At 43.8% G+C, this 15,614-nt stretch overlaps 1 protein-coding gene across 1 annotated transcript; it reads left to right on the top strand.

The window, feature by feature from the left end:
• The first annotated feature begins 12,409 nt into the window (after positions 1-12,409).
• LOC141718513 (uncharacterized) lies at positions 12,410-14,901 on the top strand. The gene is made up of 3 exons (XM_074520897.1): positions 12,410-13,291; positions 13,829-14,191; positions 14,701-14,901. Exons 1-3 carry the CDS (start codon positions 12,410-12,412, stop codon positions 14,899-14,901), a joined length of 1,446 nt encoding a protein of 481 aa, XP_074376998.1.
• Positions 14,902-15,614: the final 713 nt, after the last annotated feature.

Raw genomic sequence — 15,614 nt, 5'->3', positions numbered from 1 at the left:
ACATGGCTCTTACAATTAACCTCCACATCTACGGTCTACACTCTATAGACTTCTCCAATTCTCACGTACGCTCCACTACCAAGTCTATTAAAATTCATCTACTCATCTCTTCCACTTCCAACCATTCTTCTCCTATTTTAGAAACTCATTTTGAGAACTAATCTTGCCACCTGATAGAATACACATTTGGAAAAAATATTCGCCTATTTGAAATCTTATTGTAAATTTCCGTTGCAGTATAGTTAATCAAGATTTTTTGGTTATCTTAACATATAAAACATTTTTCCCCATCTATTTTATGATCCTATGAATAATTTAAAGCCTTGTGAACTAATTTCCATGTCATGTAAATTGGCTTCAGATGTTATAGATGGAGATAAAGAGGTAATCATATCTTGAGTTATTACTAACTTATTACTTTTTACTTTCACGCATAATGGGAAACATGTGTAGTACCGAAATATCCTTATTGCGTGTGTTATTAATGTCAAGTATATAAAATTGTGTAGCTTTTCACTTATTATTGTCTGAAAAATATTATGACCAATAAAAGATAGTAGATTATAAGATACTTTAGTATTCTTTAGAATTTCAACTGATCTTATCACCAAAAATTATACGATGCAGGAGCTCAAATTAAATGGAATTTTATATAGAGGTTAGACAACATAACCTTTGCAACTCTAAATAAAACATTTAAAAAAAATCAGTTTGAAGTAGGCATCTAAAGAGTTAACAATTATTGTCTAAGATGGAAATAAATCTAACTTACATGAGATTCATTTCTTCCACACAAGACATATATTTAAGAAAGAAACCTGACCTTGAGAAATGCACGTAGAATAAAGAATGCTAGCATTAATGTGATGAATCTTTACATCGAACAACTTACATAAAAACTCAATTATGGAACCCACAATTCTTCAAAGAAATTGCCATATTTTAGTCTTTACGATGCTTTATTAACCTACAGAATAAAAGTTACAAAACAAAGTTTAAAAAAATATAAGGTAATCGTATTTAAAGAAATTAAGTTGGACCGGCTGCCCTGCGAAGAAAGCTATGATGACCGAAGAAGGAAAAATAACAATTAATATAAATATGTTGAATTTGACACATTCCCACCTCTGTGATTCCTCAGCCTGCAATGGTTTAGGGTAGTCGGGCTTTGAAAATGGGAGCACAAGAAGAGGGGAAGTATTTGAAGGGTCGTATAAGTATATGAAGCATGAGATAACGGAGAACTGACGGAGGCTTAACAGATCTGACATGGCATCTAGACGGAATAAAATATTTTATGGAAGTGTAAGTTGCTGTATTAGATATATAATATACTAGTCCAAAAATATTGTAGAAGGGAAGAACTATGCACGTCAAATTAATTAGAACACTAAAAACTCTTGTACTATATGCAAAGAACTTTGAAAATTGAGTAATTCATGCAAAGAAGGTGCAACAAATGGTTAGATAAATTTTAGAAAAAGCTGGCATGGTAGAATGTAACCCTACAAAGTTTTCAATGAAACCCAAAGATGTACAAGGGAAGAGTGTGAACTCTGCTGAATTTAGGAGCATAGTGGGAGGCCTTCGATACCTTGTCCACACAAGGCCAGACATATCTTATTCCGTGGAAATCATCAGCTATTTTATGGAGAAACTAACAGTAATGCACCTGAATGTTGCTAAGAGGATAATGCGTTACGTTAAAAGAACAATGAGCTATGGTTTAATCTACTCGAATGACAGTGCAAATAATGTGCTGACAGGCTTCCCAGATAGTAATCACGCCGGGCATGTTGATGATAGGAAAAACACCAGTGGGGTGGTGTTTTACTTAAATGAATGTGTAATAACATAGGTGTCACACAAGCAGAAATGTGTTGCTTTATCCTCATGTGAAGCTGAGTTCTGCTACAGCAGCGGCATGCCAAGGGATATGGTTGCATAAGTTATTACATGAATTCTCGAATGATTATCTAGGTCATGTGGTTCTATACATTGACAAAAAATCGGCTATAGACATAGCCAAGAACCCTATCTTTTATGGAATATCCAAACACATTGATATTCCCAATTACTTACAAGGGAATGCCTGGACCGTGGGGATATTTTCATAAATCATGTGAGAACCGAAGAACAACATGCTGATGTTCTCACAAAAGCACTGCCAATAGTTAAGTTCGAACGTATGCGATAACTTCTTGGTGTAAAGGATCTGAATATGGAAGTTTAGATTAAGCGGGTGTATGTTGGATTAATCTAAACTTTTTTTCTATTTTTATTTGTTTATTTTTTCTAAGTGTTACAGTTTAAACTGGTCTGGGAGTACTGCAAACGTTATTGATCATTTTTAGGAGTATTTGAATAAGTCTTGGCAATATTGCCCACCCATTGCGCATTAAAGTGTATATTATATGTTAGCAGGGACATATGGAGAATCCCCACTTTATTTTAGAAGTCAATCTTTCCCTCAGTCTTTAGGTTTTTAAAACATGGGGTGTAGAGCTAACACATTCTTTCTCTCAATAATAAGTTTATATTGGTAAATAATATATGTTAAAGAAAATCTGCTAAGTTTTTGAATGAATGGGGTTAAATATTACCTCTACTCTTTGAAAGTAAGGACACACTATTTAACTTTATTGACTTAAGATCCTCATTATGGTAAAAAAAAATTTTGAGTTACTTATATAAGATTAAAATGGCATGGCTTGTTTCAATTTGCAGTAGAGAATAATTGAGCATTGTAGTTTTTATAATCTTAATTAATCATGATTAACTGATAATATACCAATATTTTACTATTTACAAGGTTGAATAAATATAATTGAAAATGAATGTAAAATTATTGTCTTTCACATCAACGTACATATGGTAATGTCACAAGAATATAAATGCTAATCAAACAAAATTCATGAATTGTCTATGTAAATATGAATTTTGAATGTAAACTACTCATTTTTTCTCTATTGTACATTTTTTCTCTTATCATCATTTTTTTGACATGTACTACGGGTATTTTCATATAACCCAAACAACCAAACACCTTTATGTGTTCAAGGTGAGGCTTTCTTCCAGTCCATGCCTCGTACGGTGTCAGCTTTGACAGAGCTCGGGTGGGCAGCTTATTTAACACATACACCACATGACATATTGCCTCTCCCCACAGCCTCACTGGAACATTTCTTTCTTTTAACATACTTCTTCCCATGGCCACCACAGTGCGATTTCGCCTTTCTACGACCCCATTTTGCTGCGGCGAATAAGGGGCTGTATAATGCCTCTATATTCCTCCAGATTCACGGTACATCTCAAACTCCTTTGACAAGAATTCTCCTCCCCGATTAGTCCTGAAAGTCTTGATCTCACATTTCGAACCTTTTTCAACCATCGCCTTGAATCTTTTAAAAGCACCCTGAGCTTCATCCTTTGTCTTTAACATAAAGACCCACATCATTCGACTGTAATCGTCCACAAGTAGCATAAAGTACCTGTTTCCAGCAGGTATTAGTGGTGAAATGGGTCCACACAAATCTCCGTATACTAGCTCAAGTCATTCCTTTGCCGTAAAGTCTTTTTGTACAGGAAATGACTTCCGCACTTGTTTAGACAACAAGCATCCCTTACAAGTACACGGAGAGGTACATATTTGAACTGGATACCTATGCAGGAGTTGTACAGAAAGGTTTACTTGTCCCAGGCGCGAATGCCATTACCAAGTGTTATCATCTACTTTAGTTAACAGACACACAGGCTCATTTTATGGAACTATTAACTTGTACAAGCGATTTGAGGACCTTTTAACCACAGGAAATCGCCATTAATAGTGACTCTGTTCCCAGCCTCAGACAATTATCCCAAACTTACTATATTGTTACAAAGTGTGGGAATAAAATATACCTCTTTTAAAATACGTTCCTCATCATTTTTGTGTTTGAATGCTACAGATCCTTTGCCCTTAATGCACACTGTTGACCCATCTCCAAACCTAACTTGCCCCTGCACATTCTCGTCCAAATCTTTAAATCTCGAGTGTTCGCCAGTCATGTGGTTACTGGCTCAGTTATCCAGGTACCAAACACTTATATCTCCTTTGTACTTATGATGTTGTCCCACTGGTGGTGTTACTCCTACTTCGTTCAAAAGAACCAGGACTCTTGTCACACCTCTGCACTCTACCATTAGGAGTGCAGGTTCATCATCATCAACTTGAGTGAGATTCACCTCAAATTCTTGCTCCTCTTTTCCTCGTCGTGGCTTATGGCATTCTGAAGCGTAGTGCCCATAAGCACCACAGTTAAAGCATTTCAGTTTACTTCTATCACGAATCCCAGGGTTCATAGATTTGCCATGGCTATCCCATGAACCATGAGTTCCATCCTTGCATATCTTCTTCAACCACTCTTCTCTTGTCAGGAAAAGCTGACTCTCTGTGCTTTCTCTTTTTCTCCATTCATCTTCTGTCCACAACAACTTGCTATCATTGCTCCCGACTTGTCCCCGTGTTCTTTCTTCATGTGCCTTCAGGGAACCAATCACCTCCTCGACAAACATCGTCTCCAAGTTCCCAAACCGTTCTATCGCAGAAGCAATTTGTAGGAATCTCGATGGAACTGCTCTCAGCAACGTCTTAACCACATAAGTCTCCTCCATGTTCTCCCCTAAAACTCGAATATTAGTAACCAAGTTGTTTAGTTTCATATAAAAATCATCGAGTGGCTTTGTTTCTTTCATGTTCAGTGTCTCGAACTCTCCCTTGAGCGTTTGAGCCCTGGATTTCTTCGCCTTATCAGCACCTTGGCACACCGTCCTTATTGCTTCACACGCTTCTTTTGCACTTCTTTTCTCCGCCAGTGACAACAAGACATCTTCAGGTATACTTTGATAGATCACAGCCAACGCCAAACTATCTGTTCTCTCTTCGACAACTACCTTAGGGTCCTTAGGTTATATAGCTTTCCACACGCCATGAGCTTGCATGTATACTCTCATTTTTAGAGACCATGTTGTGTAGTTTATTTTGGTTAACATTGGGTAGTTTAGGCTGATAGAGTTGTCTTTGGTTTTGCTGGGTTCCATGGTTGCTGGCTTAGACATCTATTTTGGCATTCACTACAATGTGCCTATGATACCAGATTGATGGAAATACACACACAATAAGGAATAACAAGGTTGAGCTGCAACTCGGTTTTAATATTGAAACTTCTGAAAAACAAATTACAACTGAGACTTACAAAATAAGAACAAAGAGAACACGTTTTAAGTGCATTCTGCATTATTGAGATCATGCAGCATGTTTTGTTACTTTCTTTACACATTTGTTTATTATCTAATGGTTTTCCAAGGTCAATTACAAGAATTTTTTAACACTTACTGGCTCACGTGTATCTCCTTCCTAATTGGCATAATTTTTATTGGCATAAAACCGGTTTGATACATTCACCAAAAAAATAGCACAATTTTTAATTAATTAGGGACCAGTTTACCCATCAGGGTGTGAGCTTTCTTTGTATAAGAAGTGTAGTAAAAATATCTTAGGGTGCTGGAATATAGTTTATTTTTATAATTTCTCTCTTCAATAAGATAACGTATGCATGAAATTTCCTTCATATCAGTCTCTTCTTTCTTTCATAAGATGTGTTTTTTGTTTTTTAGATGTGAATAACGTCAATTTTTTTATTTTGCGCTTAAATTTTAATAATCTTATAATATTTAATCTAATCCTTTCATTATCTTCAAATTAAAATTTCATAAGAATTGAACTTTGGCAGAAATTTAAATTTATGACAACAATTTAAGTGTGTGACAAAATTTGAACTTAGAGCCCAAATTCTAATTTTGACTAAGCTAATTTGTCATCCAAATTTCATTTCGTGACATTAATTGGACTTCTCGAAAAAAATTATTTTGTCACATGATTTGAGATTCTCTTAAAATTTTAACCGGAGACACAAATCATATTCAAAATATCACAAATATTATAAGGGTGTGGTAATTAGAATTATTCTTCATTTTTATTCAATATACATGTGCTTGTAAGTAAAATATATAATAATAAGAAAAATATGTATTTCCCCAAAAGAATTTTGAGAATATACTTAAATAAGAACATTGTTATACATATCATGTTCTACAAAATCATGTAGATGATTAAAAATTTGAGTGACCCAGTGACCTTGTAAAAAAAACATATCACTTATGTCACTGTCAAGTTCTATAAAATCATGTAGTCTGAACAAGATGTGCAACAAAATCTAATATATGGTGCATACATTGTTAATATTGCACTCAAATGTTTTTACAAATTTATAACAATGAAAACATACTGGTAATATTATAATCTGCAGAGCATATCATGCACATTGTGCCATCATCGATTAGGCATGCTTCGAATAGCCATTAGAAGTTTCCAGTTGTCCATACCACATCATGGGCTGTCTCGTGACCTTGCTGAAAAACTCATAAGAAGTTAGGTCACTTCCAACAGTTTCAGTACTTGGGTAACCAACTAATCAAGTAATGAAGATGTTGGTTAAAAAGAGGATTACCCTAGTTGGAGGTCGAGATGCAATAGTGGTAAAACCTTTGCTGGGTACAAGAGGCCTCTGACTAACACCAACGGGTTGGAAGGAAACATTGTTGTGCAGCTGCCTCCACGGAGGTTGCAAAGGTCCAGATATCCTCTTTGGCAGATGTTCATTGACACGCGGGGGATATTCTGAAGGTGGTTTTCCAGCGGCGGTGTTTAGAAAGGTGAAGTGGTTCGATGGGCCAGGCACCGATGGGGGAGGGACTGACACCCGTGGTTTTATAGTTTTGTTGTCATGTGGAGTTTGGTCTGACAATTTTGCTTTGTAGGATATATTATTCGAATTGCATTGTCAGATGGAGGAGGTGGTGGTATTAGAGGGGGTGATGATGAAGGGGGAGGGGGATCTTGAGGAGGAGAATCAGGTGGTAAAGGTGGCCAACAATTCAGGTGTACATTGCTGTGACACAAAACAATAATATCAAACCCAGTCAAACTTAAGATTGTAGTTTCAGTGTGGAAACACTGCAATGCAATGTTTCTGTGACATATAGGAGAAACTGGTAGTATTATGCCCGCTTTCGGCCATGGGCCCTAAACAGGTTCCTGTGGGTGCACTAAATAGCTGGACTCTTGTGTGTGGGCTAGAACCATGGATTTATATGACTTGGGCCAGCACATGCGGGCTGGGCTCGTAACATGCGAGCTGGGTTCACATGCGAGCTGGGCTCATGACATGAAAATTGGGCTCGTAACATGCGAGCTGGGTTCACATGCGAGCTGGGCTCATGACATGAGAGCTGGGCTCAAACATGCGAGCTGGGCTCAAGTGAGGACATGCGAGCTGGGCTCACACATGTAAGGTGAGCTCACATTTGTCATTTGGGCTCTCATATGCGAGCTGAGCTCGGTTGTGCCCACGCGATGTGGGCTCAGGTGCCTTCATGCGAGGTGGGCTTAGCTGCCCACACGCGGGCTGAGCTCATGAGCCCACATCTTATAGAAACAGAGGTGACATTATATTTATTATTTGAAGGCGGTGCGGGCCGAGGTGACCAGGCCGGGCCGCATCGAAAGACTTTGTGTGCAACATGGAAAGTGACTCATAGATGACTTAGTTGCTCGTAGATTTCGGGGTCGACACGGGTTGTTCCTACAATCACGGGAAGGATTGCGGAGATGCCGCGAGATTGTAGGAAGCGTGTGGAGCCGATCGAGATTTACGTGACTAATTGGCTGAAGGCCTGACTTTATCGTGGGCTTGGGTTGCACGGGCTGAAGAGTCCTAACCCTAGCCTACGTGACTTGTTCCCCAAGAACTACGTGAGGCTTGATCCCTATAAATAGGGTACGTAGGCACTTGTATGGGAGATGAGTCGACACTTGATAGAGAATAACAAACCCTATTCTTTCTTAAGGAGTCCACATACAAGCTCAGCCACCATCAAACAAACTTCCTCCGCCCTCAAACACTGTCCTTGATCTTTGTTCCGCCCATTAACCTCCACAACATTGTTATACGAAATTCTCCCTATAACATTTGGCGCTAGAAGGAGGGGGTTCATCTTAGGGAGAAAGATGACCAAAGAAAGCAAGCAAGCGACGACACCAAGGAGCGGAGGCAAGAAGGACCCTACTTTCGAACACACGCCCCCAGAGAATCAGGCGCCACCTCCACCAATTGCAACCGTGGACGGGCAGGCTGTGATGACGTATCTCGAAGGGCTGGCTGATCAGATGAATCAGATCAACGCCCGAATGTCAAAGGTAGAAAGAAGCTCGGTCCGGAACGCCAAGCGTAAGGCGCGCCGCCTCAAGGTCTCACAGCGTAGCTGGAAGGGCAAAGGCCCTCAGAAGAAGCTGATCCACGATTTTGATGACGTGGCAACCGAGACCAAACAGAAGAAAGAAACATCACGCGAAAAGGAAGATATACCCCGAGGCCATGATGAGCGGGGCAGCCAGATCTCTACGAGATCGGGGCCGAAGCCAGCTTCATCTGAGGCAAGGTCAACTAGCGTGCTAGACCGAGTGGGTAGAAAACTAAGCGAACATGACCTCAGGCTCAAATTGGAAAATTGTAAGAAGGAGAGAGAAGAGAAAGAGCCTGTGGATAAAAGAGGCTCGAAAAGGGAATGGGCAACGACCCCTACGGAAAGACGTCAACACACCTCACCCAGGAGGGAGGAGCGACATAGACGCAGATACAATCGTGAAGAGGAGTCGCAGGACCGAGCTGGAGGAGGGGGACGCCGCGAACGACCTCAAGGCTCACATCATTCGAGTAATGCGGGAGGTGACAGAGAAGGAAAAGTTGTTAGAGTAAGGGACCTGAGAAGGATCTTAGATGAGATGGAGCAAGAGAAGAGAGGCCCCCCTGCTTCGGCTGCCCCCTCTCCATTTACGGCTGCTATCCGATCATCCCCCCTACCTCGGGTGTTTAGGCACAACCCCGACCTTCTATTCAACGGCGAAGCCGACCCGGCGGAGTACCTTATTCAATTTAACACTGAGATGGAAGTCTATCAGGTGCCGGAGATGACCCGTTGCAGACTCTTCGCGGCATCACTCAGAGGTAGTGCCCAACAATGGTTCTCCAAGTTGGGACCGGCTAGCATAAGAACGTGGAGGCAATTGGAGGACTTGTTCGTCAGACAATTTCAGTCGACCCTCCACTATTCTCCTCTTGTGGCCACGTTAGCCAACATCAAGCAAAGGGAGGGGGAGCCCTTGGCAGAATACTTTCGTCGGTTCAACGCCGAGGTCCCCAAGGTGAGAGGAGCCAGTGAGGAGACCATCAAAAATTTCTTGATAGCAGGGCTGAAAAAAGGATCGAAATTTTGGAAGAGCCTCCAAGCGAGTGAGCCGAGGACCTTGGCCGAGTTCTATGAGCAAGCCGAACCCTTCAAGAGGGTAGAGAAATCGATGAGAGAGCTGAAAATCAGCGAAAGCTATCGAGACAAGAGGGACCGATCCTCAAGCCCTGACGAAAGAAGGAAGACATATCGGCGTAGTTCGAGCCCGAAAAAGTCTGCCCGTGGCAAGGAGACCACTAAAGATTCGGGAAGGCCTTATACAAGCAAATGGCAGACACACACCCCTCTGGTAGCCTCTATCGACCACATATATGCTACATATGTGGGGAAGGGGGTATTCAGGAAGGCAACTCCTCTCACAGACTACAATAAAAGTTACACTTCGAAGTATTGTGCATACCATGAGGCCACCGGACACGATACAGCTGATTGTAGACAACTAAAGGATGAGATCGAGACTTTGATTAGACAAGGGAAGCTTACGGAGTGGGTTGTCAAGGAGGTTCGAAGACACAGGACGAATTATCATACCGTCCCTCCTCCACCCCCAGAAGATAAAGAAAGGGTCCCTCGGGCTGGTAGTATTCATATTATTCTAGGCGGGTCTCACATTGGTGGAGACAGCCGGAAGGCGATGGATAGATATGCCCGGGAAGCAAAGGACAAGCCGCTCACCAACGTCAATCATCTAAGCCAAAGGCCCCCAGAGCTCTTTGAAAAGTAGGTCGATGATATCGTGTTTAAAGAGAATGATGCAAAATGGGTGCATTACCCTCATACCGATGCCCTAGTCATAAAAATGAAGATTGGGACGGTGAATGTTCACCGAGCAATGGTGGACACCGGGAGCTCGGCTGATGTTTTGACTTATGATGCCTACAAAAAACTGGGATTATTGGATAGAGAATTAACCTCAACAGGTGGGCACCTGTACGGGTTCACGGGAGACTCGATCGGAGTGAAAGGGACAATTCGGCTCCCGGTGACCATAGGAGAGGAGCCTCATGTGGCCACCCAGATCGCTATGTTTACAGTCGTAGACCAGCCTTGTACCTACAATGTTATAGTGGGCAGACCCCTTATGAGGGCAATGAGGATGGTGACCTCGATCCATCATATGACGATAAAATTCCCAACCCCCACGGGGGTAGGCATCTTGAAGAGCTGTCAATACGAATCCAGGGTCTGCTACAACCAGGCACTCAAAGCGGCCGAGTCAAGAAATGCCTCAAGGGAGATAGCCGAAGCAGGTGAGTGCGACATCCCCATGGAAGAGGCAGAAGGCAGGAAAAGAATACGTCCTGAGGGCCACGAGACTTGTAATTTGATTTCAATTGAGGAGTTGCCCGAGAACTACTTCGAGCACATGGGAATTCATGTGGAACCACGCCCAGGGGCCTTACTAATGGAAGCATCTCAGCCCATCATGTTGATACAAGAGGGGATTGTAGAGGAAGCAAGTGATGAAGAAGAGAGCCCAGAACAAATCACTACAACACTTAGGAGAGGGAAGTGGGCACACAAAGAAACAACAATCACTATGGACCCACCCGACGGAATCACTCGAACTGTAACTGCGACCTCTGAACGCTTGATAAACCCGACCCAAGCTCACCAAACTGAGCTCAAGGATGCGGAAGGTTTGGCAATCACAGAAATGGAAAAAACTAGCGAGGCTCGAGCAGATCTAGACCCGAGAATGCCCTCAATGGTCGAGAGGGCCGGGGCCGCAGAGGACACAATCCCGATCTTGGTAGACCCAAATGATCCCTCCAAGGTATTCAGAATAGGCTCTAACCTAAGTCCTGACTTGAGAGAGGATCTTGCCCGCTTCCTAAGGGAGAATTTGGATGTCTTTGCATGGTCACACTCCGATATGATAGGGATTGACCTAAATGTCATGTGCCACCGGCTCAACTTGGACCCGAAAAAGAAGGGGGTTAGGAAAAAGAGACGGCCGATTAGTGGAGAGAGGGCAGAGGCCCTTAGAGAATAAGTGGATAGATTAATGGAGGCAGGACTTGTGAGAGAAGCCTTCTACCCCGTGTGGCTGGCCAACCCTGTGCTTGTCAAGAAGCCCAATGGCAAGTGGAGGACATGTGTAGACTTCACCGACCTGAACAAAGCTTGCCCGAAGGACAGCTTTCCTCTACCCTGAATCGACCAGCTGGTTGATTCCACGGCTGGGCACGCGCTGCTTAGTTTTATGGATGCTTATTCGGGATATAACCAAATCCCCATGTATGGGCCAGATCAGGAGCACACCTCCTTTATTACTGATCGGGGCCTTTACTGTTACATCGGGATGCCCTTCGGGCTCCTTAATGCGGGGGCAACCTATCAGAGGCTGGTGAATAAGATGTTCAAACATCAATTGGGGAAGACTATGGAGGCCTATGTAGACGACATGCTGGTGAAATCGAAAGAAGCGAGGGATCATGTCCGCCACCTGGCAGAAATGTTCCAGATCCTAAGGGAGTACAGAATGAAACTCAACCCCCAGAAATGCGTGTTTGGGGTTGAATCGGGGAAGTTTTTGGGATTTATTGTCAACCATAGAGGCATTGAGGCCAACCCAGCCAAGATACAAGCCCTACTCGAGATGAGATCCCCTCGACGGGTGAAGGATGTTCAAAGCTTAACGGGACGAGTGGCTGCCTTAAACCGCTTCATCTCAAAATCCTCCGATAAATGCCAAGAGTTCTTCAAAGCAATCAAAGGAGTGGGGAGGAACTTTAAGTGGACCGAAGAATGTGAGGAAGCCTTTCAGAACATAAAGAAGCATCTCAGTAGCCCTCCCATGTTGTCCAACCCAAAAGCAGGAGAAACTTTGATCCTATACTTGGCCGTCTCCGACTTTGCAATAAGTGCAGTATTAGTCCGAGAGGAGGATGGTGTCCAGCTCCCGGTATATTATGTGAGTAAAAGGCTAGCCGATGCCGAGACTCGATACACAAGCCTCGAAAAGCTAGCGTATGCTCTGATTCTGGCCTCCCGAAAACTCAGGCCCTATTTTCAGGCACATAAGATAGAAGTGCGAACCTCCTACCCCCTCAGACAAGTGATGCATAGACCAGAATCTTCTGGTCGAATGTTGAAGTGGACGGTTGAGCTCGGCCAATTCGAGGTGGACTATAAGCCAAGGACTGCGATCAAAGGCCAAGCCCTGGCCGATTTTGTGCTAGAATTTCCCCCACATCAAGAAGTGGAGCCGGGAGCCCTTGTTGTTATACCTAGCACAGAAGAAGTTGGACTGGAGAGACAAAATAGTGCCCCATGGTGGAGCCTATATGTGGATGGTGCCTCTAACGGTGATGGAGCAGGAGCTGGAATCGAGCTAATCAGCCCAGAGGCTCACAAAATCAGACATGCGACCCATCTGGCCTTTCATGCAACCAACAATGATGCTGAGTATGAGGCCCTGATCAACGGTCTCACGCTAGCTTTGGAAATGAAGGTCGAGAATTTGAATGTGTTTAGTGACTCCATGATTGTGGTCTATCAGATAAATGGGGGGTATCAAGCTAAGGGACCGAGAACAGAGCTTTACCTGAAGTGCGCACAGAGGATAATCGCAAGATTCAACGAGGTGAGGCTGGAACTAATCCCGCGTGGGCAGAATGAAGGCGCGGACGAGCTAGCTAAGCTCGGCTCACGCCGCGAGAGCACTTTGCTAGGGACCGTGCCCCTTGATATACAGAGGCAACCCAGTGTGCCCGAGCACGAGGTGGGCAGCCTCAATAATGAGCTCGGCCCCACGTGGATGACATCTATTCTAGCATACATAAGAGAAGGTTCACTTCCGGACGAAAAGAACGAGGCAAGGAGAATAAAATACAAAGCAGCCCGCTATGTGATATACGACGAGATTCTATACAGAAGAGGGTTCAGTGTTCCTCTTCTCAAATGCATACATGGGGAGGAATACAACTACATCCTGAGGGAAGTACACGAGGGTATTTGTGGCAATCACTCGGGGGGTAGCTCTCTAGCTCAGAAAATCCTCCGTCAGGGCTACTACTGGCCAACGCTGAAAAAAGACGCCTTTGAATTCTCCCGAGCTTGTGATAAGTGTCAGCGATATGCCAATTATTACAACAACCCCGTGGCCTCTCTCACATCCCTCATGAGCCCCTGGCCCTTCTCCATGTGGGGAATTGATCTGATTGGGGAACTCCCGAAGGCCAGGGGAGGCGTCAAGTATGCGGTAGTTGCGGTAGACTATTTCACTAAGTGGGCAGAGGCCGAGCCCCTAGCCACTATCACAGCGAGAAAGCTCAGGGAGTTTGTATACAGGGTTATTGTATGTCGCTATGGCATCCCTTACAAGCTGATATCTGACAATGGGAAACAATTTGATAGCAAGGAGATGCGAGAGTTTTGTGAGCAGCTGGGGATTCAGAAGAGCTTTAGCGCAGTCTGCCACCCCCAGAGTAACGGGCAGACAGAGGCTGTTAATAAAATCATTAAGCATACCTTAAAGGCAAAGCTTGAAGAGAAAAAAGGAGCATGGCCAGAAGAACTCGCCCAGGTCCTATGGTCTTACAACACTACACCCCGAACCACAACTGGAGAGACCCCTTTCTCTCTGGTGTATGGGTGTGAAGCTATGGTGCCCGTTGAAGTGGGAGCAGGATCTTTTCGAAGGGACAACTATAACTCAGAGGCAAACGAGGTCAATCATCGGCTCTATTTGGATATGATCGAAGAAACTCGAGAAGAGGCTCAGATCAGGATTGCGGCATATCAGCAGAGGACAGCTAGGCATTACAACAATAAGGTTCGAGCCCGAACTTTCAAGGTGGGAGATTTAGTTCTGCGCCGGGTCATGCCAAATACCAAGGTGGTGAGTCACGGAGTCTTGGGAGCAAATTGGGAAGGCCCTTACAAGATAAAATCGGTGCTCTGGGAGGGAACCTACCACCTCAATGATATGCAAGACAAGTTGATCCCAAGAGCCTGGAACGCGGAACACCTTCGCAAGTATTATCAGTAATATTATTCTTTTCAGACTTAGTATTATCTTCAAATATTCCTAAGTCTCGGGGGGTAGTGCCATATAGGTGCCTCCCTGAGACCACAAGCATGTATTCCTTTCACTTCCCATTATCTATGAATAAACGATTGATCTCTATTTGTGCACTTGATATTTTAACTTCTGTTAATAGATTAAATACCCAGCAGGGGACCCCATCCTTGGGAACCCATGCGAGGACAGAACAGTTGTTTTATTAACATGTTAAATCAAGCTGGGCCCCGACCCGCTTGATGCCAAGAACATGAAACGAGCCGGGCCACGGCCCGCGTAGACAAATACGAACACATAGTAGATAAAAGATGTGGATAGAAATATAGGCCCACGATGCGAGCTCATACCCTGGCCCTCAAAACCATAAATGCGACCCAGGGGGCCCAGCCCTCCATCAAACATACTCAAAGTCGCATGATGCGAGTAGAAGACACATGCGAGCTCCTAGTGCGAGCACACCTACAATACCTGCGAGTCGATGCGGGCTTGTTCCACTTGGCATTCTCTTTCAATGGTCGTTTGATTGAACAAATGACACGAGCTGAATAAATTGGGCTCGCAGTGAAGGGGTAACGCTCGCCATAAGAGGCCAGAGTTATGATTACTTTTTGGTCAGTAGAAGCATGGTAAAAAAAAAACATCTAGCACCGTAAAGACATACGCGGGCACAAAAAACTTAGACATTTTATACAAACAAAAGTTAAATAAGTTATGCCCCGAGGCAGAATATTTCAAATACAAGTGCGAGGCGAGAGGGGTGCCCGCTTACCCAGTCAAAAGTCTAGTTCTAATCAAAATTACATTAAGGGTTATCAGCCTCTGCTCCCTCACGATTTTCACCAGCGACCTGGGCCTTCTCGGCCGCGAGCCGAGCCTCCTCAGCAAGTTGGGCATCCCTCTCCATCTCCAGCTTCAACTTGTCAGCATGCCTCGCTGTGCTCGCACCCAGAGCCGCCCATTCAAAGTCAGGAACCTTCTTCATAAAGACTTTCATGAAATTCCTGGCTCCCAGGTTCCTAGCATCAGCGAGGGCGGCCTCACGGCCCTCGGTCAGGGCAGAGACTGATCCCTCCAGCTCGAGCACCCTCTCCTCGAGGGCATCCTTCTCCTTCTTACATGCCTCAGCAGCCAGGTCATGAGCCTCCTTCTGCTCCCTTAGGGCCTTGTCGTGAGCAGCGTTCAGGTTAACTATCTTCTGATTATAGTTGTTCACCAGCGTAACTTTCTCTTGTCCGTGCTC

This window comes from Apium graveolens, chromosome 1, assembly GCF_009905375.1.
Source record: "Apium graveolens cultivar Ventura chromosome 1, ASM990537v1, whole genome shotgun sequence".
NCBI lineage: Eukaryota > Viridiplantae > Streptophyta > Magnoliopsida > Apiales > Apiaceae > Apium > Apium graveolens.
Note: the sequence above shows the minus strand (reverse complement) of the source record. Positions and strands in the feature narration are given on the sequence as shown.

Coding starts and splice junctions, on each gene's coding strand:
- LOC141718513 (XM_074520897.1), top strand. CDS start 12,410: ATGCATAGACCAGAATCTTCTGGTCGAATGTTGAAGTGGACGGTTGAG. Junction 13,292..13,828: donor ACAACTACATCCTGAGGGAA/GTACACGAGGGT, acceptor CATACCTTAAAG/GCAAAGCTTGAAGAGAAAAA. Junction 14,192..14,700: donor TCATGCCAAATACCAAGGTG/GTGAGTCACGGA, acceptor ATAGAAATATAG/GCCCACGATGCGAGCTCATA.